Source organism: Chondrus crispus, genomic scaffold, assembly GCF_000350225.1.
Source record: "Chondrus crispus Stackhouse genomic scaffold, scaffold_138, whole genome shotgun sequence".
Taxonomy (NCBI): Eukaryota; Rhodophyta; class Florideophyceae; order Gigartinales; family Gigartinaceae; genus Chondrus; species Chondrus crispus.
This window is the reverse complement of record NW_005179009.1, coordinates 134665-157483: the sequence shown is the minus strand read 5'-3', so window position 1 is coordinate 157483 and position 22819 is coordinate 134665. Positions and strand designations below refer to the sequence as shown.

Here is a 22819-nt window from a genome sequence, read left to right as displayed (position 1 = left end):
TAACCTGTGACGGTGATGTCCTTTTACCTCAGGCTACGACGACGGCGTCCTGTTATTATCTAGGTGTTTGTTCCACGTGTACTGCGTGTGTGCGGCCTGGCATGGCCCTCACTCTCCTGTCACCTCTCTCTCTCCGCCCTTCAGGGTCGCCTCTGCTCTACTCGCTTACTTCCACCGTCGCCTGTCCTCCGCCAACAGGTGATAGGTGTACATGCTGTACACCTGTTCTACGCGTACCGTTGTACGGTCGCGTCGCGTGATGACACATTCACCGTATTTGAGACTGTTGTTGTACCTAACCGCTGACATCCGCACCTCTCTCCTCGCCAGGACCCCTCTCCCCTCTCCTCACCATCCCGCCGCCCCGAGAAGGGCGTCGCCAAACCACCCGGCATGGTCGACGAGGCCACGCAGCAAATCGCCGATCTCCTCCTCATCATCGCCTCGCTGCAGGAGGACATCAAGCAGCTGGACGCCCCATCCTGGACCGCCGCCGAGTTCGACCTCAAGGTCCGCACCATCGCCGAGCAGATCACCCAGGAGTGTATCAAGGCCGACAACGTCCCCATCTCCAAGGCCATGGCCGCCCAGTTCCTCCGCAACGGCGACCGCAAGTCCACCAGGCAGATCGCCGTCCTGCTCGCCAGGAGGAAGACTGCACTTAAGAAGCTCCACGACATGAGCGAACACGTCGAGAAGCTCAAGGAGGGCTGGACTCGCGCGGAGTGATACCCCCGACTTCTGCTCACCACCACCACCGTGTCAGGGCATAACCACAACTTTCTTCGCGCTCGCTTTATAGTCCATGTCTGCGCGCAAGGAAGGGAAATGCACAACGTTCACGTCTTATTTACGCCTAGGATTGCACAGGCCATGTATAAATTTGTAAAACTCAAAGCTCTTGGGGTGAACCGTACAATCCCGCCTCCGCCTGCTCACACCTCACCTACCGTTGCTATCTTGCATCCGAGCGCCCCTCATCTGCACGCCGCGCGGCGATCTCGCCGACTCTTCGTGGGAGGCCAGTCTGGAGAATGTGTCGTCAAAGGAGAACACCTTGGCCAGGAAACCCAGCGGCGTCGACATCTCCGGCGCCGCCGTCCAGATCTCCCGGTCCTCCTCGATGTCGTTCGACGTCACGCGCATCACCCCGCCCACCAGCTGCTTCACATCCAGCGGGTCCACCTTGCTCACCCGCTTCGCGACCAGCCCGTACTCAAACCCCACAATCATGTCCGTCACTTCCTGCCGGTGCGACGGCGCCCCGATGTAGTTCTCCTCTAGATCCCCGTACCCGCCCAGCATCAGCTCGTCTACGGCCACGTTGTTCAGCCTGCTTAGCTCGAAGTTTCCCAACGCGTCGGCGGCTGTCTTCCCGATCGTTATATCTGGCGCCGCGGGTGGCGTCCGCCGCTGGTACACCGCGTCCCAGTTGATTGACGCGAAGAAGCTATGCCGTTTTAGTTCCCGAATCGTCAGCCGGTTGCGAGGGTCCTTTTGTAGAAGGCCGTTCAGCAGCCTGCGTGCCGGTCGGCTCAGCCCGGACGGGATGACCGGCTGCTGTGTTCTGACTTTGTAGAACAAATCCTTGGAGCGCGGCGCTTCGAAGGGAAAAGCGCCGCACAGGATGCGAAACAGCATGATCCCGAGGCTCCACAGGTCTGTTTCGTAGGAATAGATGCGCCCGAACAGCATCTCGGGCGGGAGGTAGTTGCGCGTACCGCACACACTAGCCGTCCTTCTCTGGTCCCCGCATTCTTTCTTCCATTGCTCGTAATTCTTGGCGAGGCCATAGTCGCCCAACATCACATGCCCGGTGCTGTCGATAAAAACGTTTTCGGGTTTCAAGTCTCTGTAGACAATGCCGTTCTTGTGCAGATGCTCAAGCGCCAGGATTATTTCCGACGCGATTCGACAGACTTGCAACTCGGGGAGCCGCCCATACACTCGTCGCTTCTTTTGCTCTTCCACTCCTAGATGGATTTCTTCATACTCCCCGAACGGGTACGTCATGTCACCTGTCGACCGCAGATATGAAGCAAGGTCTCCTCCTGGGCAAAAGGGGGTCCCGATGTAGAGATTCTCATCAGTTTGAAAGCAAAACTGGAGCGGAAGTAAGAAAGGATGCCGCCCAATGCTTTCCATCAGAGACCTCTCTGCGAGGACATGACGGAATGATTTAGGTGACTTGAATGCTTGCTTCTTTGAAATGGCCTTCAAGGCATAGTCGTTGGGGTCACCCTTCAGTCTGACTAAGAAAACTTTTCCGCCGCCGCCTCGCCCTATTGCAGAGTGTAGTTCAACGTTTCTGATACGAGGCAAAACACACTTCTTTGCCCTGGCTAGGCCAAACCGCCATGCCTTCAATTCTCTCCTACCCCCCATGACCTTGATGTACATCAGGGTTTTATCGTTCTCTATCGGAGGGCACTTTATGTATATTCGGGGTAGACCGCCATCTTTCTGCAAAATATCAATGTCATACTGTGGAACAAGAATAACAAAGACGACAGAGTCTATCTTCTCTCCATTCGTCCTCGCCGCGTGAGCATTTTTGAATACAGTAATAATAAAACCTCGCAGTTCAGCAAAATACTTTTTTGACCTTTGAAACAATGTTCCTTTGACATAGAGGTCGCCTGCAACCTCAAGCTTGTGTTCTCGAAACAGGTTCAACTGATCTGTATTCTCCCAAAATTCGTGATCTTTCTGCTTTGACTTTGGAACTTGAGGGGTGGCAGCGGGTGCCGTACCTGGCGACGGTGGCGACGAAGCCATCTGTTCAATTTTCTTCGTACAGCTTATCACCAACTTCAACGCTGAGAAAAGAGGGAGGGAGGTAAAATCAAGTTCCGTGGGATATACTTTGCAGTTGAACAAAAAAAGTATGTTCAGCACATAAAGAATATCCAGACAAGCCCCCCTGGAGTGAAACGGCTGGACTACACAGAAGGCTCTGATGAGGAAACTTCTGAAGTGTCAAACTTATGAGCTCCCATTTCAACATCATATACGCACGCTACAAATTACCGCAAATTGGTTCCATTTCACATCAACTTTCGATGAGGGTGGAGTGTGCAACAGAATATCACTTTGGAAGATGAATTTGTGTAAGCATGCGCTGATCTTCGGCGGTAAAATGGCCAGGTAAAATGACCATGAAACGAAATGGAGAAGACGTGCAAGAGAATGTCGCTCTAGAAAAATGACATTCCTATTGTAACTTCTCCTAGATGTCAGACACAGATTAATGACTTGCCGAAGAAGCAGTAGCAAAAAAACACGCGTTCCGAAAAGTTGGCCAGCTTTGAGAGGATATTCAAAGACTCAAGTCTACTTGGATGCCACTCACTCACTCTTGAGTATGAAAATGCCAACATGAGGCTTAATTGCACTTCTCTAGCTGGCACTTTGACACATTTTCGAATGCGATGCTCGATGAGCATTGTCTCTTTAAACCATTCTTAGCAACCATCGCCTTGTTGATAGGAATGTAGATAAACAACCAGTTCTTATAAAAAGACCGAGGACTAGATCAAAAGAGAGCTTCCAGAAAGGCACAGACATTTGTAATGCAACTTGCGAGCTCTGCTCGCATATCTGCGTTCCTTACCTTTCGTCCCAATTTCGTTCATACAATCACCAGCAATACATATTCAACAAAACCGGAATGACTTGGATATGCTTCAACTATGTCGTCACCATGTAAAGATCTCTATATAGTAACCTCGCTATCCCCGGGAACACCATTTTCGTCACTCATGAAAGTTTCTTTTTTGAAACCAGACTGTCGTAAAAGTCGCCTTCTAACAAGAAACACCTGTACAGGCTACACGTGGAGCAGAGGAAGAGACAGAGTCGCCACAAGAACAGTTGGCCAACTTTCATTCGCTGTGACATTAGGGTTCACAGTTGTCCAAAATCGCATAAACTTTTTCCCGCGAATTTCTACCAGTCCCAACACTCTCACAATCCGAGTCTGAGCTACAACAGACGGAGGAATCAAGTTGCATCCTCGCCGTCTCCTCCGTGATCAAACTTCAGCTCGGCCACTGGACACAGCATGGACATTCGCAAGTTTCTGAAAAAGGGACAGGGGTCGAAGAAGAGTTCCCCTGCCAAGTCTCTTGGTGGACGAATGAGCGTGGGGACTCCGACGAAATCGCCTTCTGCTAGTCGTTCTACAACGAGCCCTTCGACACGCGCGACCCGATCATCACCCCGAAAACTGGCGTCAGCTGCAAAAAATGTGGACTTGTTAGATGGTATCGATGATGACGACGAGGAAGACTTCCAGCCGAAGCGGCGCAGAAGTCGTCAGGCAGCGAGAGCTGCTTCGGAAGTTGTTGACGTGGATGAGGAAGAGGTGACACCGGTGCGGAGGATGGCGACAAAGAGGAAACGGATCCGTCGACAGATTGAGGTGGAAGACGAACCGGAAGTGGTTGAGGCACCTGTCAAGGAGAAGAAAACCAGCCCGAGGAAAGCAGCTGGAGATGGATCTGTTGGATTTGGAGGCGCGACAGAGGTCCAGGGGGCTGCTGCGGAACCGGCAGCAAAGAAGAGGAAATGGGTACCTAGGCAAGATGCCCCGCCGAACAGGGGGAACAAGGACCTGCCTATTGGAGCGCGCAACTGTCTTACTGGAAAGGTTTTCGTCATTACTGGGATCTTGGATTCTTTGCTTAGGGAGGAATGCGCTGACTTGTGCAAAGAGTATGGAGCCAGGGTTGTTGGTAGTGTGTCGGGGAAGGTCACTCATGGAATTGTCGGAACAGACCCCGGTGATTCTAAGATGAAAAAACTGAAGGCAAATCGTTGTCCAATTATTAGTGAAGACGAACTGTTTGCGATGATTTCCAAGACACTGCCGCCCTCGAAAGAGAAAAAGGACGTCGAAATGGAGGACGATGAAGAGGACGTCATTGAAGTTGAGAAGGCCCCTGTAAGCAAGCGGCGAAATGCGAGTACCGCAGCCCGCTCACCGAAACCAAGAAAGGAAGCACCTCCCACTGGAGGACGGATAAACGGCGAACAACATTTGAATCAGCTTTGGGTAGACAAGTATAAGCCATCATCCTCGTCCGATCTTGTGGCTAACGCGAAGGCTATAAGAGATTTGCGAGCTTGGTTGGAGTCGTGGAAAGGCAAATTCCTGTATGGTGACGGTCACAAGTGGAAGCCCAAAGCAAGGGGAGATATGGACTACGCCGCCGTTTTGCTTGCTGGTCCTCCAGGAATTGGTAAGACAACTGCTGCCCACATCGTTTGCAAAGAGTTGGGCTTCGAGCCCCATGAATACAATGCGTCTGACGTCAGGAACAAAGGGGGCGTGCACATGCTGGCAGAGACAGTGATGGTAGCAAACACGATGTTCAAATACTTCGCGATTGCGCCAAAGAAAGGGGAAAAATCGTCGAAGGGCAAGAGCGGCAGGTCAACGTCTTTCCCAGAGGGACAAGTCCTGATCATGGACGAGGTTGATGGAATGAGTGGAGGCGATCGAGGTGGGAGCCAAGAACTCATCAAAGTAATTAAGACTTCCAAAGTCCCGATTATATGCATTGCAAATGATGACTCATCTCCAAACATGCGCTCTCTATCCAATAATTGCTTTAAGCTTCGTTTCAGGCGTCCCATGGTGAATCAAGTAACGAAGCGGTTAATGCAAATAGCACGACGAGAGGGCTTTCGACAGCTTCAGGACCAGACAGTTGCCAAGCTTGCAGAAGGCTGCAACGGTGATATACGCCAAATGATCAACTTGCTTCAAACTTGGCGCACGTCATCCACCAGCCTGTCATTTGGACAAGTGAAAGAGCGCCTTGTAGTTGAAGGGAAGACTGTCATTCAGAAGAGTATTTTTGAATTAGCAAAGGGATTCTTCATGCCCGGGATTGACGGTTCTCATAACTCGCTGTTTTCTCGCACGGACAACTATTTCGCCGACAGTGACTTGATGCCTCTTTTCATTCAGGAAAACTATGTCAACACTGGTGCCGCCGAAAGCAGTCTCGAGAAACTCGCGTTGGCGGCTGAAAGCATCTCTGAAGGAGATCTCTGTAATTCATTAGTGAGACGAGAACAGCGATGGGAGTTAATGCCGGCTGCTGCTATCATGAGCGCTATTCGGCCAGGAAGTATCATGGCTGGAGGACTGCGACAACAGCCCCAGTTTCCCTCTTTCCTGGGCAACATGTCCAAAGGAAACAAATGGAAGCGTATTGTGCAAGGTCTAGAGATGAAGGTGAAAGCGGCGCCGACGACTAGTGCATCTGTCCGAGCATTCCGTCTGGACTATATTCCAGCGTTGACGACATGTCTGGCAACACCGTTGATTCGAGACGGAGCAGGTGGTATTGACGAGGTAGTGGAACGGCTAGATAGCTACTGCTTGGAACGCGATCCTGACTGGCTGGAAATCCTAGATGCCGGCGTATACGCAAAGGGTAGGTCCCCCATGGAGAACATTCCAGGGTCTGTCAAAACTGGATTTACGAGGGCGTATAATTCCCGGGAACATAGGCGGTCAACCGTAACCGGAATGCGTATCGGGGTCAAACAGGCGGTTGATGCGAACATGACCAAAAAGCGTGTTGACGAGGGAGACGTTGCAGTCGTAGATGAGGACCCTGTCGACCAGGAAAGTCCAAACAGCGATGATGATGACGATGACCCTGAACAAGTTGCAGCACAGTTTGGCGTGAAACGGAAAAAGAAGGGTGGACGTAACTCAGCGAAGAAGGCTACTGGCGGTCGAGGCCGGGGCCGGGGTCGTGGCGGTGGGCGGGGGCGTGGGCGTGGGCGCAGGTGATTCAACGGCCCCTAGAGAGATGGTAAGTCGAAGCTAGTGAGGCGGTTGTATTGCTAGCAGATTTTTGAAAGCGCGATTCAGCCCTGTCGTTCTAAGAAAAACTAGGTTCAGCCGCTTGATAGAGGAGCCGTTGACATATTTGAGCTTGTCATTTCCAAGGTACCAAACTCCCTGAGAGCTATCACTACGAGACATGACCTTCAGCCTTGTAAATAGTTGGTGCCTCTCGTTCCCATTCTCTGAACAAGCGTAAAACGGCCTTGCGGCTGTGGCATAGATATTTTGGAGGGAAAGTCTTTGTAATCCAGCCATTTTTTGATCCACACTTCTGTACAGCGTGACCCCCACGATCGTCCGACACCAGACTCCGACTCCAGACCGGCGCACTACCGCTCCACGTTCACCCCTCAACCACGGTGATCGTCGCCTGTAGCGACCCCGACCGGGAGAGATGTCATTCTCAGGCGCAGGTACGAGCTCGGCTGGCTTCGGCCAGTCGAGTTCATCTCTCTTCGGCGCGCCCACAGACTCCGCCGTTCCGGCCGGTTCGGTACCCTCTTTCGGAGGCCCGACCTTCGCCTCCTCGGGTCCATCGTTGTTCGGAGTGGCCTCGTTCGGCGGCGCCTCATCACAGAGCCTGTTCGGCGCCCCAGCCACGGGCGGCACGAATCTCTTCGGCGTAGCAGGAACCGGTTTCGGAGCTGCCCAATCGAAACCGCCCGTGGCCTCCACCCCCGCGACGGGCTTTGGTGCGACGCAGTCTGCGACAGCATCGACTTTCGGTAGTGCCCAACCGACCGCTGCTACGACCGGATTTGCGGCGCCGCAATCGGCTACGGCATCCTCTACTGCTGGTCTCTTCGGTCCCCCGTCAGCCGGGAGCGCAAGTCTCTTCGGAACGCCTAGTTCTCAGTCCTCACTCTTCGGCGCTCCTCTCGCGGCTCCGGCGTCCCAGCCGGGCGCATCACTCGGACTTGGAATGCCCTCAGCTACAACAGCAGCAGCCAGCCTCAATGCGTCGAAGCCGGCCGCAGCCGTTGCGGGTGCGTCGCTCTTCGGTGTTGCTTCTCAACCGGCGGCATCATCCGGGTACAACTTTAATCTTTCTACTGCCCCAGCAAGCGGCACAGGTCAAGTATCATCGTTCGCCACTCCCACCACAGCTGCATCGTTAGTTGGCTCTCTCCTTGGCGCAAGTATTGCCTCGGCAAAGTCTGCTCCAGCCCCGGCATTCTCAAACTCGACCCTCGCGCAGTCGCAAGGTAAGAAACCGACAGCAGCAGCATTCTCATTGTCTTTTCCTTCAGCAAACAGCGCTTCGATGGCGGCTGGGGCAAACGCAGGGGCAGCGGTGGTACCAGGTGGCTTCAAGGCGGCCGCCGCCGTTGCTGCATCATCTAGCGGGTCCGTACAATCTGTGTCATTTGGTCTCGCGGCACCCTCTACGGCGAGCGCAGCATCTGGACCAGGGCTGTCTGGAGTTCCAGCTTCCACCGGAGTCGCATCCGCAGGGGAAAAGAGAGCAAGCACTAGTGCAGAAGGGGTTGACGCGCCAGGTGGAACTTCAAGCAAGGCTCCAACCGGGTTCTTGTCAGGGGCCCCTGCCTCTGCGGCAAGCGCGTCAGGCTCAGCCAGTGCTCCTAGTTTCGGGCTAGGTAGCACCAGCGGCGCCTCTTTTGGAGCTTCATCAGCAGGAAACGCAACTGGGTCTGGGGCACTGTCAGCGATTGGAAAGGGCGCCGCTAAAGACGCAACCGGGGCAGGGACGTCGCAAACTTCAGGGGGAGCATTGGCAACCGCTAGCTTTGGTGTGACAGGAGCTAGTTCTGCTGCAGTTGTGGCGACGGCTTCCGCGGGAGTTTTGGCATCGACGGCATCATCCGGAGCTGCAACATCCACTTCCGCCGCAGCGATTCCTTCAGACATAAAAGATCTTAGCTTGGACGAAGTTGTGAACAAGTGGACCGAGGAAGTCACAGATCTTGCGACCCAGTTTCAGAAAGGCGCACGAATGGTTTCAAAATGGGATCGTGCGATTGTTTCGAATGAAGACAAAATCAACTCGCTAAATCGCGACGCCCAATCGGTCCAAATCGCACACAAGGAACTCAACGATAATTTGGACCTCATCTTATCTCAACAGAACGAACTACATTCTCTACTGGATACGCTTCAAATCGATGTAGAAAGAAAAATTGGCTCATCTCCGTCAAAACCAGGTTCGCCTCACGGCGGACATAGTGACACAAAACTGAGAGGCGATATCGAGCGTGAATCCATGCATCGGATGTCGATCGAAGTGATGGAAGAATTAGATACTATGGCTCTTACGATAAGGGACCTGGTGGTTGACCTGAACAAGGGAAGTGAAATGACTGGAAGGGGCAGAGCTGGTGATACGGTATCCCAAATTATTTCAGTGTTGAATGCGCACTTAGATTCATTGCAGTATCTAGATGAGACTTCCGGCAGTCTGCACAAGAGACTGACAGATGTACAAAGAGCTTGCGAAGTTGCCACACGGGAAACGGAGCGTATGTACGGGAGAAGAACTGCTGGCATGTACTAAACCTTTGGGCATCAACTGACTTACCCATGTTGAATGACAAGCTAAGGTGTATTACAGATATTTTAGTTAAAACTAATGGGAACAGACCTTTATGTGAGGTCATCATCCTCAGCGTTGATTTTGTTCTTAATCTTGAGAAGAATAGAGGTTTTCCACTCATCAAGCTTGCTCAACGAGTCGTACTCGTAGACATGATTTGTGAAACCTTGCACATCCGCTTCATCTACAGCCGCTACAACCGCTTCCAAAAGCTTTCCTTCACGAGATGTGGAGAAAGTCGGGTCCATTTCTGCATACTTTGAAATCGCTCTCTGCGCACCGATGACATCATCTAAACATAACCTGCAAAGCCCCGCTCTTAAAAGATGATCTCTGGCGCCATACTTGAGCATGTGATTAGCGAGTGCGTTTTGAGCCACAGACTCGTAGAGATCGGCTGCCTCCGCAAATTTGCCAGTCGAAGCGCTAAGCATGGCGACCTTCACGCGCATGGAGTTGGCGTTCGATTTTGCGTCTTCCATATCGTAAAAATCCGCTGCTGCTATGTATGCCTCCAGCGATTTCTCCATGTCCTGCTCTGCCTCGAACATCTCGGCAATCTCCTTTTTATATCTAGCACACTGCTGAAACCGCGCGGTATCAGTGTACAATTCGATGGCCTTCTCGTAGGCCGCAACCGCTTTGCCAGAATCTGAATTCTTGTACGCCTTGGCAGCATCAGTATATTTAGATGCAGCCTCGTACGTCATATCAGAAGAAGCAGCATAGGCGGAAGCTGCTTTTTCGAAGGCAGCACCAGCCTGCGACCAGGCTTTGACGAGTCTGAAGCAGTTGGCGGCTTTCACAAATGTCTCAGCAGCTTCCTCCTGAGGCGAAGATTTGCCTATGCTGGCAGATTTGCCGAGGAAGAAAGACAAGAAGCCTGATTTCTGATGCAATTGCTTCTCACCTTGTTCCATTAAGTTCTGCCCCTCTTCTTCCTTCCTCGAGGCGTTCATATTTGTCTCGAGCTAGTGCAACAGTAGAAAAGCTCCAAGGAAACACCTTTTTAGCTTCGAAATTGAGGAGCAACTGAAAGGGACAAACGAAGATGACCCGCGATGCGTAAGAGCGTACAATACCTGCTCAGAAACGAACCAAGAGCTTGTACGAGCAAAACAGGCAAATCGGCGATGCACCTAGGCGCATTGCTGTGGTTCAGAAGTCTTCCAGCAAGAAGACCGTCTTGGCTGACAAAAACCCGAATTCCGAAGCGTCTTTATTTTTCAATATTTTAGCAAGTTTCTCCGCAACCTGTTGGACCTCTTCTTGATACACGACCTGAAGGAGCCTTGCTTGTCTGGCCAAAGTTGACGTTGACAAAGGTATTTTTGAAAGCGCCCACTTCGAAGCCACATAGATGAAAGCCGTCCTCAACTGGAAATCAGTGCCATTTTTAAAACATGTCTCCCACTTCGGGAAGAAGAAAACAGTCATCGCAGGATATTGCCTCAAAGGTTGTCCGTCTGCATAAAGTCACAGCACAGCGTCGACCGTCCCTTGAGTGGTTTTCCCGCCTACACGAGTTTTGCGAGACGAGTCAAGGTCAGTGGTCTTTGCCTTATCTCTGGTCAGAGCTTTTAGACTTTCGGCACAGCAACTTCCGTGAAGCAACAACTCTCGCGAAATTATTACCCCATCAACTGTCCGAGATCCATCAAGGATTTAGTTCGATTTTTTTGTTCTCTCAAGAGACTCCCCTCTTATTTTTGCATACCATTCGCCAAGCTATCTTAGTCGAAATCACACCCCATTGATGAGGTCGAAAATCACCATTTCTCGTAAAAGGCCAAAGCAATAAAGTAATACCTGAGATGGTAGCCCACGCTTCCATGTAGTTGCATTCCGATGAATTCTTTTTCCATCCTAGCAAAAGAAAACTTGTTAATCTAAATATACTGCATACCACAGTTCTCTCTCTGGCAAAACAATCTCTCCCCTGTATTCCTTTCTTCCTGCAACCCCTACTCAACATCGGCAACTGCAGCTGTTTTCAGAGCAACTCAGTATTTATTCACACCAGAGCCCAAATGAAGACCATGCACTGCTACGGCGTGTTAATGAAGTCTACGTTTTTATTTCTATGCTTCTCCATTTCTTGTTATGCCGTGTCCTTCAATACAACAGACATTCGACAACTTTTACCAGGTGCCACTATTCGAGGAACAACCAAGAAAGCTAAGCGTCTGGTTCAGCTTAATTCCACTTACAGAGCAGGACAAGTACTTTTTAACGTTTCCATTCCAAGTGCTCATCTTGATGCCTCGACCAAGGCCGAAAGAATTGTGCGAGTGACAACATGTTCGGAATTTACTCTGTTTGATTCAGTTCTATTTGCCTTTAAAGATATCAGTGTTGCAGATGAGGGTGGCGAGTTTATCTTAAGTAAACCAATTGACATGAATGACAACGACTGCGAGTCCCAATCTACGTTGGAAGTTTCCGTCTCAACTGACGATTCACTCTTCATTTTGCTAACAGGCTACGGATCGGCAGAAGGGCAGTACGAGATACAAGCAAGTTTTATATCCACACAAATTTCAATTCAGCTCCCCTGGGGTCTGGATCGCATCGATCAAAGGAAGTTGCCTTTGGACCATATATATTCTATTTCGAAAGGCGGGCAGGGAGTTTATGTGTACGTTCTTGATTCTGGAGTGCGCATTAGTCACTCTGAATTTCAAAACAAAGACGGGTCAAGACGAGCGATTTTCGGGACTGATATCGTTGACCGGCTTCGCAGTCCTGTTGATGGAAACGGGCATGGCACGCATGTTTCTGGAATTATTGCGGGGAATAGCGTCGGCGTTGCAAAAAGGGCTGTCATTGTCTCTGTACGAGTCTTGGATAGAAAAGGCATTGGATATACTGCGAGATTGATCGAAGGAATAGAGTGGACCCTCGACGATGCGCGAAAAAATGGTCGCTCCCCGGCAGTTATAGCCATGTCGCTGAGTACGCCTCGGTCTACTTCACTCAACGCGGCGGTAGCAAGAGCAACAGATGCAGGGATCCCAGTTGTTACGGCTGCGGGGAACAGCATGTCTAATACCTGCGCCTTCTCACCGGCGTCGGAGGTTTCGGCGATTACCGTCGCCTCCATAAACAAGGGTGATACACTATCGAGTTTCTCGAATTTTGGAAACTGCATAGATATCTACGCTCCCGGTGAGGAAATTCTGTCGGCATGGCACACAGGGAACAAAGCCATGAGAAACTTAAGTGGTACTTCTGCTGCATGCCCCCATGTGGTTGGAACCATTGCTGCCTTGTTAGCTGACAACCCATCCCTGAATCCCAAGGAGATTTCGTCCGTCATCAACACAACTTCAACGAAAGCGGTGGTGAATGACGATGTATTCCAGATAAACTCTTCATATGCCCATGTGAGGACGAATGACACTAAGGAAGTGAACAAGCTGGTATATATCAGACCGCTTCCGAAGCTACTGCAAAATCCGACACCAAAGAAAGGAAAGATTTTTATATATGCGGTCTTCGTTCTCAACAATGCGAAATATAATTCGTCCCATTGTTCCATAACTCCTGCTACTGTTAAGACTACCTCGAAGTTCATAGAGTCTAGCATCGCAACTGCGGACGCAAAGCCAAATGTCAAAATTACTCTTTGTTGCTCAGATCTGCGTCTTTCTGGATGCGATATCGATGCTCCAATTGGCTTATCGAGGATGGTGTTGCAGTTGGAAACTCGCGACTACCAAACAAAATCAGTATTTATTCTTTTGGAGACCATGACTAGAGGAGATGTGTTTCTCCAAGGAATCAGCTCGGCCCTGGCAACAAAGGTCAAAATTCTATACGAGCCATGGGTAGTTGATTCCAGAGGCCATAAATACTGGGCAGCCCCTTCCCTTGAGCAGGTGAGACAGGAGTTATTATCAAAGGCTCAATTGGCCTTAATTGGATGTGCCGTGTGCATCTTCTCGATTTTCGCAGTGGCAATTTCATTCTGCTGTATTCACAAACGAAAGGAGAAGAAGATTCAGGCAGAAAAGGAAGAATTTGAAACAAGAGCAGCTGAATTTGAAGCGAGCAAAGAACAAGCTAGCAATCTGAGGGACATTGAAAATGGGCAGGCTCCCGGCTATCGTCGCGAGGGAATGAAAAGAGAGAACACAGACCTTTTCGGAGACATTCTCAAAAATATGAGGGCATCTGTTGGGTTAGTAACTCCTCGCATCTGCAGGGGGATGAACACACCGAAAAAAGTCGTGCAAGACGGCGGAAAATCGTTTCTCACCAATCGGACCAACAATTCGTCTCATAACAGGAGCTCTTTTGGAGGTGAGGGTAAGTCTGGAAACGGAGTGTCTTCGCGAGATGATGGGCATGGTACCCCTCAGTCGGGAAATCCGAGGCCATTCGACAACTCCACTCCGCAGTCTTTAGCGACAAGAACGAGAATATTTGGTGGGCCTTTTTCATCATTTTATAGCAAGAAAGCGGAAAACGCACCACCGAGAAGCTTTTCACGTATTCCTGGTGGAAATCGCTCTCTTCCATCGGTACAGCACACGCCAACGACAACGGGGCGAGACATCTGGGAGACTGGTCGCATAGGAAGTTACGAGCGAGAAGAAGATTTACCTAGCGACTTGTCATGTGATGATGCGGACTCATCGCGAGGGGCAACAAATCGCATAGACAAGTCCAGCATGGAGCCCTGACACTACCGAGGCTGCAACTCACACTCTTCAATAAAAGTTTGTGTTTGTTGAGTTGATAAACTTGACTTATTGCACAGGCACATGCTTGGATATCTCATTGCTTGGACGCCCTCTTGCGCCCAACTGTAAACTCATGTCCTATACAACAAAAAATGGATACAGCGGCGGTTTAGGCCCTATTACCGTAGCTCTCATCAGCTTTAAACATAGAAGGCCCTTTACGGTTTCCCGTATTGGTCTCGTGCGGGCATCTTCGAGATTTCTTCGATTAGATTCTGCCAAGCGGGTGCTCCTGCAGAACGTGCGCCCACCTTGCCATCAAGCCTAACAATCAACACGAGCACCTCCTCCGCCTTTGCCCCCAGACGGGCCCTTGCCACATCACGCTCGCCGTGATACCACTTGTTCCATTCGTCCTGTGCATACGGCTGCATTCTCCACGACCTCATTGCCTCCTCCGAGGCGTTTGTGGGGCTGACAACGTGGGGTACAATGATAAGGTTTGACTCTGACAAGCCACTCTTGACAGCCTCCGCACGTGACATGGCGTCCAGCACCTTGTCCTCGGTTCCGGTAACTAGAACTACTCGCGTGCGACCGCGTAGGTCTTTTAGTCGCAGCACTTGTTGCGTCACAGAGTCCTGCACTCGAAGGCTGGCTATTCGGGCCCCTCTAGACATTCGCTCTAAACGCCGTTCCCCCGCTTTAACCTCTGCCCGCAGTAATAGAGCGCACACCGTGATCACGGCCAGATTGATACCGACATTAGGAACCTACATGTCAAACGCAAATCGAGGTGACACGAGTGTTAGCTCACAGCACGCGCCTCTGCAAAATTCATCGAATATGACACCAAACCTGTGACGTACCGTCTCGTTCAAGGGTTGCGTCCCCGACACACCGATGAGCGCGGCGATGATCCTCAAGCCGGCGATGAAGGCGCCGACGCCCGCGGACGCGGCTGAGCCGGCGTACACAAACATGCGGGCCTTTCTGAACGGGGCCTCGGTCTCCTCACGCAGGCGGGCGCGCTGCGAGTATTGCGGCTTGGTGGCTTTTGAAGGCGCGGCATTGGGCAGGGGGGTGGCGACAGCGTTGATCAAGTCGTCCATCTTGTCAGGCGAAGATGCCGGCAGCTCGTCGGTGTCGCTCGCGGCGTCCTGCACGGTCTCGTGATTCATGCGCGAGTGGTGCGAGCGCGGCGCGGGCGGCTGCAGACGCCGGCGAAGGGGGCGGCGGCATGAGGTGGACGCACAGAATGAGAAGCGCCAGCTCAGCAGGCGGTGCGTGGAGGGGTGGACGGCGAAAGCCGGAAAGGACGGGCCGCGCGGGCGGGAGAGATGAACAGATGTCATGGCTGCTGCGGGGGTCCTACGTTGGTTTGGTTTCTGGCGAGGGTAGGTGCATGAAGGATAGAGAAGTCTTCATCCCGGGCGTGCCGCAGGAGACACTGGCGGATGTGCGCGTTGGTTTGTGAGCCCGTGTGCTCCATGGAGTTTGCAGTTTGTGGTAGCAATGGTTTTGCCTCTGTTACAAATTTCTTTAAATTTCAAGATAACATTTCCTCGATCAACTGCTCAACTTCTCTCTTCCACTCCAGCAACTTGCCCTCCGACCATCCTGCACCTGAACTGTTTTCAACTCTCAGTACCGCAATTTGCACATGTAGTCCATTCAAAAGACATCATACGCCGCAATCAGGTTCTACAAATGCTTTCTTTATGTACAACGCAACGCACGTCCAAGCCAACAATCACCCGCCGGAGGCGGCGGGAAGTCATATCTCACCAACGCCATTAACGGAATCCCTGCTCTACAGACGCAACGCCGCGCCCCACCTCTACTCCACGTCGCATAATCTTGCTTCGCTCAACTACAAAACCCGCTGCCCTCCCCTTATCTCCGTTTTGTGGCCGACACATAAATGGTCGACCGCGTACTCCTCCAGTCGTCCAGGCCGATGGTCTCCGACGTCTGCCACCTTCCATAGTTTGCATTTGGCCCGCCGAGCTGATCGACAGCATCCAGAGACCAGCCCGCCTCGCTCAAGACAGCATGCGGATCGGGCATGGCCGACTTGAAATAATTGGCAAGCGTGTCTGATTTCTTGTAGTGCTTGGCCAAGCCCGTGACGACCGAGAAGCAAACGCATGAGCCCACTGCGGAAATTTCCCACACCTCGCGCAGAAGCTGGGTGACCCTCTCCTCGTCCAAATAGTACAGCAAGCCCTCCAGCAACCAGACGGTCCGAAGGGCCCTATCAAAGCCGGCCTCGTCAATCTTGCGAGTCCAGTCCGGCTCCGCCAAGTCTGCGTCGACGACAGTTCTCGACCCAGCCCTAACCTGCGGCGTGGGTTGAACGTCCGCCAGCAGGCGCTCCTTCCTGTCGAAGACCTCCTGGCGGTCGACCTCGAAGAGCGCGACCTGATCGCTGAGCTCGCACAGGCGAAAGGCGCGGGTCTCCAGCCCCGCGGCGAGCGAGACGAGCTGGGCCTTGCCGGGGGCGAAGCGGTGGAGGGCCGAGTTTGCAAAGTCGTCGAAGTAGCGCGTGCGGATGGCGATGCGCGGGCGCGCGGGGATGGCCAGGTGTAGCATGCTGACCATGCGCGCGCGGGCGCGCGACAGGGCCTCCGGGCCCGCCAGAAGCTCCGCGTACGGGTCCGTGAAGAGACGCAGCGGCGGCGGGAGAGAGGTCTCGAGCGCGCGCGAGGCCGCGCACAGCTGCGAGGAGAAGGTGACCATGTCGAGTTCGGGGGGCTGCGAGGGCGTTAGGAGGCGGTGCAGCGCGGCTAGCAGGAGGCTGGGGGGCGACATGTGTGGGTGCGGTGGGGGGAAGGAGAGGAAGGGGGGCGAGGGGACGGGGGCGAGGAGAAGGGGGCGAGAGGAAGGGGGGCGAAAGGAAGGGGGGCGAGAATAAGGTGGAAGTGGGGAGTGGGGTTTGTTGGACGTTTACACACAGTATTTCGGATCTCGGTGGGGACACGTGGGGGCGCCGTTTGCAAACGGGAGGAGTAGGGCATTTGGACACAAGGTCGCAACGGCTGAGGTGTGCGGGATATGGTATCGATATTCGGCAGAGATCGGTGGCGTCTTGCCCCGGCGCATCGCTTGTCCGCGCCGCCCGTCGTGCCGCACAACCCTACACGTGTCCGATCCACGTACACGCCCCAATACCCCCGCTCCACGTGTCCGCGCCACGCCCCCCGATGCCCCCGATGGCGCACCTTCAGGTCGTCCATTCCTCTGCCGCCCCTGCCCCCGCCCCGCACCTTGCCGACCGTCGCGTCCCCTGCCCCGCAAAGAACGACGCCACCTGCTGCGCAACGGCCGCGCCCAGCCGCTGGTGGAGCGCCGCGTTGCTGCCATGGTCCCCGCTAACGAACGCCTCGATCATCCGGTGCCTTCTCCCGCCCCCGTCGCCCCCGTCGCCCCCGTCATTGAGCGCGTCGCGCAGCCCGCCCACGCTGCGCACCCCGTGGTACTGCATCCCGAACATGTCGCACGCGTGCCGAAACTCCACGGAATGCGGCGTGTCAAACACGGGCGAGAACACGTCGCGGTGCTTGCCGATCGGCAGCATCGAGAAGATCCCGCCGCCGCCGTTGTTCACCACCACCACCGTCACACGGTGCCACGCCTCCGCCCCGCCGCGCCGGAGCAGGTGCAGCGCGTTGAGGTCGTGCAGCAGAGACATGTCGCCCAGCACGATTGTCACCTCCCGCCTGAGCCCCAGCCCGAACCCGATCCCGCTCGACACCACCCCGTCGATCCCGCTCGCCCCACGGTTGCCGCTGATGCGCACGTGCATACCGTCGGCACGGCCCCGTCCGAACGCGTCCATGTCCCGGATCACCATCGAGTTGCCCACAAACAGCCCGCTGAACGCTGGTGTGCACTCCGAGATCACCCGGCTGCACCATGGCTCCGTCAGCTCGTCGCCTTCGACGCTGCTCTGCATCATCTTTTGCAGCACCATGTCCATCTTGTCAGAGATTTCAGTCAGCACCATCAGTTTGCTCTCCCTTTTTCCAGATGCCCTCGGAACCATCTTGACGGCCTCCAAAATCTCCGAAACCTCGCTTCGTAGACGGTGCGTCACAGTGAACCCCTGGTCGCACCGCTTGCTACTGCGTGACACAACCACGTGAGCAAATTCCTCATCCCTGTCTGAACACACCTTGCTCGCCGAGCTGATTAGCTCATATACCCTCTTCGATGTCACCCGTTCCCCAATCTGCAACACAGCATCCGGAACTAGCGCCTGCGTTGCAGCTCGAGATATCAAAATTTGATCCGCATAATGTACCAACCGTCCCTTTTTCCATTTGTTCAATCGCAGTCCCCCGCAGACGTCTGAGATTACAGGCCACCTCAGAGTTTCTGCAATTTCGTAGAGGGCAAGCGCTTCATCTTCTGTCCGAATGCAGCCGCAGCCACCTCCCACAATGATAACCCCAGCTACTTTCCGTTGTAAATCGTGGAAGAGACCCTCGAGGGACGCAGTGCATGTGCTCGACGTGGAGTGATACTGCGTCAAAGGAGCGAGCGATTTCTGCCATCGCGTTCCCACAGCGTTTACATACTCGCGGTCCCAGGCTTGGTGGTCTGGCGCCAGCTTCTCCCGAAACATCATATTTAGATGTATGGGGCCTGACTCGTATGATGAGGAGAGACTTCCGCTTCCGCTTTTGTGCACTGCATAGTCGATGTCGCTTAATAGATTACGAAGCGGAATACAGGTGCTCGGACATGGAATGTCCTTCGTCCATAGCGTGTAACTTCCAAAAATCTCGCATTGTCGAATTGCCTGATTCGCACCTACCTCACGCAATTCAGGTGGTCGGTCTGCAGTTAGTAAAATCACTGGCAAGTTGTCCATTGAGGCCTCAACGACTGCAGGGAGCAGGTTTGCGACTGCCGTGCCTGAACTCGTGATGACTGCCGCGGCTCGACCTGTCGCTCTTGCGTATCCCACAGCCAGGAAGCCTGCTCCTCTTTCATCATGCGTGATGTGCAAAATAGCGTGCCTTGATCGAACAACCCCGACTGCTAGGGGCGCGGATCTGGATCCCGGGGCAACAAAGAAAGTATTCACATGGTTTCTGCACAACTCTTCAATGACGCAGCACCCCCATAATGTGTTCAAGTTTGGCATGTCTTTGAGCATACTAGCATCAAAGTCAAGTGAAGAAGGCCCCACAGGCGTGCTTGCATTACAAGTTTCGTACGAAGAATCAAGAGAATTGGTTGAACCAGAACGTGATGGCGGGGGTGCACCTAAGGAATTTTCATGCAACGAAAGACCAGAAAGACCAGACCTGACATGGGTGGTGTTTGAACCATTGCAAGTTCCATACGGATATGTATCTCCATTCTCTAGTTTATGGAGATCATGGAGAGACAAATTCGCCGCCAACAGTGGTGTGACCATCTCCATCAAGAGTCTTTCCGTTCTTACATGCGGTTTGTGCACGGCAGGCTGGAACAGGTCTGTAAAGGCAGACATCTTGAGTTCAGTTTCATCCCATTCTGACCTGCTTTCTGAGGCCGGCACAATGCCACTGCCTGCGAAAGCCGTGACATCATTGTCATGGACTAGGGCAGACCTAATGGCGACGCAAAACTCACCAGCTTCTCTAGAGAACCATCCAAGTGGACCAGCAAACAAGCCACGGTCAAAATCCTCCAGGTTCTCGAGTTCCGTGATTGTCTTCTCGCGTGGCATACCACAAACAGCTGGAGTAGGATGCATTGTCCGCAGCAATTTGAATACGTTGCTTCCAGAGGCGTTTCCGCCCACATCGGCGCGGTGTCCATTCAAGGAAGTGTCAGAAGGGAGCGGAAACTGTCCGTGAATATGTGTGGCGAGGTGCATGAGCCTTGGAAGTCGTCGGACATGTGGCCCATTGGTATCTGCCTGAACACCGCAGTCTGCGAGTGCAGTTCTGATGTAATCGACAACGAAGCGATGCTCTTCTAAATTTTTGGAACTCATGAGCTCAGAGAGGACTTGACCTTCATTTCCGTCAGAACCCCTTCGTACTGTTCCGGCCAATGCTTCGGCGAGGATGCTCTGTCCCTCGAGCCTGAAGAGACGCTCTGGAGTGCATCCAAGAAAGGCAGAGCGATGGTCCAGCTGGAGACAGAAAAGGTAGCTGTTTCGCTGCTCGGCAGAGTCCTGTGGCCGAGTCTCTCCATTAAGGGGAGGGAAATGGCGTGTTTTTAGGGCATCCTGCTCTTCCAGGGCGGCGAGGATGTGGACAGGTGTTGGGGATGCGTGGGGATTGAAGCTGAAGCGCTTGCGTCGAGCGAGGACGATTTTGCCGTACTGTCCAGTCGAAAGGTCGCGGAGAATTGTGGTTATTGCGGCATGCCAATCGGGAAAGATGGTCAAATCGGCAACTCGGTCGGCGCGCGGGATCAAGGCGGCTGGGTTGGACGTAAAAATAGATAGTGGAGTAGGGACGATATTAACAAGAACTCGAGTAAGAAGATCGAGACCAGCGGGAGGGTAAAAGTTAGCGGCGAGGTGGAAGCCTCCGTCAGGGTCTCTGTAGAGCTCGACCGCGGGCAATACAAAAGTGTAGCCATCGTATGGTTTCCACAAGTCGTCGCGACGGGAATTGGGGCCGTCATCAAAGCGAGCGGCGCCATAAAAACGCTGCGTAGAGTCGTCTGGGGCGAGGATATGCAGGAGCTCGAGATGGGCGTCACGGGTGAAGCGCGGGCCTGTGGCGTGGTGAACAAAGCCCACGGCTGCGACCTCGAAGTCTAGGGAGCGGGACCGGAAGAAAAGCTTTTGTGGAAAGCGCTGAGCGCGGAGCCAGGCGAGGGCGCTAGGGTGTCCGGGGTGGACGGGGATGGCTAGTCGAGAAGCGTGTGAAGGGGGGTGCGGACGGGAAGCTTCCGAGCGGGCCCAGAGGATGAGGGACGAGGCCGCGGAGCGCACTGAGAGCGGACTGGGGCGGACGGAAGCATCCATCGGGGCATGGCGAATGGGAATGGAGCGAAAGGGAATGGAGCGAAAGGGAATGGAGCGAAAGGGGAGAAAATCGGATTGCGGTTGGAGCTTTTAGTCTTTAGTACAGTAGAGGCTGCTTGCTCTGTCCTCTCTGGTTGGTCGGAGAGCTCGAGCTCGAAATCCGGCGATATCAAAGTCCGAGGGCGGTATCGCGACCCTCCGGGGTATGTTACTGCCCTTCCCGAATGCCTGCGTTAAGTCCCGAGACGCCCATTGCCAAGTATCCCCGCCCCTCCCACTCTCGCGACTCCTTTCCCCCGGCGCTGCGCGCGACGAGCGCAACTAGGCGTTATCATAACATAGAAATCTGCAAATTTATTGTGAAGTTAAAAACGAACAAGAAGCACTCAAGCCCATGTTTGTATTCTAAGAGCATCTCCAACGCGGCCCAAAATGTTTGCTATATTGTAAAATATACCTACTTTGCAAATTTGTCATCACCACCGCGCGACGATGTTGCCAAATCGCTTGGATAAAATACGATTTGCCACCTGAGCGCACGCATTTTTCTCAGAAATGCGTCCAGTTTCGTCGCAAATCGTATTTTATCGCCACTTTGCGTGGCCACGTTTTTGTGCTGCCGCGCAACAAGACTGTGAATTATGATTGAATTTGGGGACCGAAACACCATTCACGCGGGAACCGACGGAGGCATATTGGAGTGCGAGCTTTCCGGAACACTATCCGCGCTTTCCGGGGGTCTCTGTTCTACGTACGAAAGCACGCGCAAAGCGCCGATAATGCGCTGGAGAGGGTGTATCCCGCTCTTCCCTACAGCATCAACCTTGCGGATAAACTCCGGCCGCATACTCAGCGCGGTGTACAGTCTGTCGAAAACGCGTCGCGGTATTCCAAAACGCCTGGAGAAGTCGGTGTTCTCGTAAACAGGTGGCATGCCATCGACGCCAAAGTAGTGCTTTCGTAGTTTCAGCACGATACCATCAAAGTCGCGCTTCTTATTGGGAGATTTCTCAGGTGCTGACCCTCTATGACGTCGCAAATCGAAGTCGTTCTCGTCAGCTTCCGCCTCCAGCTTGCACATCAGCATAGTGAACTCGTCATCGTCTTCGTCCAATGGAAAGTCAAATGACTCTACGTGCGTCGCAAGAGCTGGTCCCTCTGTCACAGCACTTTGCAGCTCCTCAAGGCCTTCGAGCTCTTTCAGAGGCTCCATGGCGAGAAATAGCAATCTACCTGCGCGGTGGTGTTCCGGCGACGAATTGCGACGACGCAAATTGCGATACTTTCCCGTACAGAGTGCCCAAAGAGAATAACCAATTAGAAGTCGGACAAGTGTCGTAGAAATAGCAACATTCTGGCTGCGCGGTGGAGATGCTCTAAGTAAAGGTTTTTTTTAAACGGGTCTATTTTTCGTACAGGACACACACACACACACACACACACACACACGACGAAGAAGAAGAATACATCGTCGTCCGTCGGCTTCCCTCCGTCGCCTCGCGCGTCGCACCCGTTCCACGTCACTACGATCGCGCCCTACGCGGACACGTACGGCGGAAGCGAATCCAGCGCGTCCACCGATAATTCGCGCGCTACACCGCCTTCGCCCTTGCGCACGACGCCCCCCTCGCCTTTGAGTGCCAACTCGTCTCCGCTTCCTCGCCCTGCTTCACCCACCCACGCCCCCCTGCTCCGCTCCCCCCACTCACTCAACCATGGGTGATGGT

The 22819-nt window shown here is 53.3% G+C and overlaps 9 protein-coding genes; 4 read left to right on the top strand and 5 right to left on the bottom strand.

The window, feature by feature from the left end:
- The first annotated feature begins 211 nt into the window (after window positions 1–211).
- CHC_T00002415001 (hypothetical protein) lies at window positions 212–938 on the top strand. XM_005713570.1 is given in 2 exon segments: window positions 212–682; window positions 683–938. The coding sequence occupies 1 exon segment, from the start codon at window positions 212–214 to the stop codon at window positions 680–682; it is 471 nt and encodes a 156-aa protein (XP_005713627.1). The 3' UTR covers window positions 683–938.
- A 4-nt stretch (window positions 939–942) lies between these two features.
- On the bottom strand, window positions 943–2385 carry CHC_T00009430001 (Serine/threonine protein kinase Mitochondrial). The gene is made up of 2 exons (XM_005713569.1): window positions 2019–2385; window positions 943–1946 (listed from the first exon to the last, which is right to left on the bottom strand). Exons 1-2 carry the CDS (start codon window positions 2383–2385, stop codon window positions 943–945), a joined length of 1371 nt encoding a protein of 456 aa, XP_005713626.1.
- A 1678-nt stretch (window positions 2386–4063) lies between these two features.
- On the top strand, window positions 4064–7001 carry CHC_T00009484001 (DNA replication factor C complex subunit 1, RFc1). XM_005713568.1 is given in 2 exon segments: window positions 4064–6814; window positions 6815–7001. The coding sequence occupies 1 exon segment, from the start codon at window positions 4064–4066 to the stop codon at window positions 6812–6814; it is 2751 nt and encodes a 916-aa protein (XP_005713625.1). The 3' UTR covers window positions 6815–7001.
- Window positions 7002–7265: 264 nt separating this feature from the next.
- CHC_T00002414001 (hypothetical protein) lies at window positions 7266–9383 on the top strand. The gene has a single exon (XM_005713567.1). The coding sequence runs from the start codon at window positions 7266–7268 to the stop codon at window positions 9381–9383; it is 2118 nt and encodes a 705-aa protein (XP_005713624.1).
- Window positions 9384–9419: 36 nt separating this feature from the next.
- CHC_T00002413001 (hypothetical protein) lies at window positions 9420–10381 on the bottom strand. XM_005713566.1 is given in 2 exon segments: window positions 9420–9472; window positions 9473–10381. The coding sequence occupies 1 exon segment, from the start codon at window positions 10379–10381 to the stop codon at window positions 9473–9475; it is 909 nt and encodes a 302-aa protein (XP_005713623.1). The 3' UTR covers window positions 9420–9472.
- Window positions 10382–13138: 2757 nt separating this feature from the next.
- On the bottom strand, window positions 13139–15237 carry CHC_T00002412001 (hypothetical protein). XM_005713565.1 is given in 4 exon segments: window positions 13139–14328; window positions 14329–14883; window positions 14980–15222; window positions 15223–15237. 2 exon segments carry the CDS (start codon window positions 15220–15222, stop codon window positions 14329–14331), a joined length of 798 nt encoding a protein of 265 aa, XP_005713622.1. The 5' UTR covers window positions 15223–15237; the 3' UTR covers window positions 13139–14328.
- Window positions 15237–15587, top strand: CHC_T00002411001 (hypothetical protein). The gene has a single exon (XM_005713564.1). The coding sequence runs from the start codon at window positions 15237–15239 to the stop codon at window positions 15585–15587; it is 351 nt and encodes a 116-aa protein (XP_005713621.1).
- Window positions 15588–15812: 225 nt separating this feature from the next.
- On the bottom strand, window positions 15813–16924 carry CHC_T00002410001 (hypothetical protein). XM_005713563.1 is given in 2 exon segments: window positions 15813–16006; window positions 16007–16924. 1 exon segment carries the CDS (start codon window positions 16922–16924, stop codon window positions 16007–16009), a length of 918 nt encoding a protein of 305 aa, XP_005713620.1. The 3' UTR covers window positions 15813–16006.
- A 412-nt stretch (window positions 16925–17336) lies between these two features.
- Window positions 17337–21092, bottom strand: CHC_T00002409001 (hypothetical protein). The gene has a single exon (XM_005713562.1). It carries the CDS (start codon window positions 21090–21092, stop codon window positions 17337–17339), a length of 3756 nt encoding a protein of 1251 aa, XP_005713619.1.
- Between the last annotated feature and the right edge of the window lie 1727 nt (window positions 21093–22819).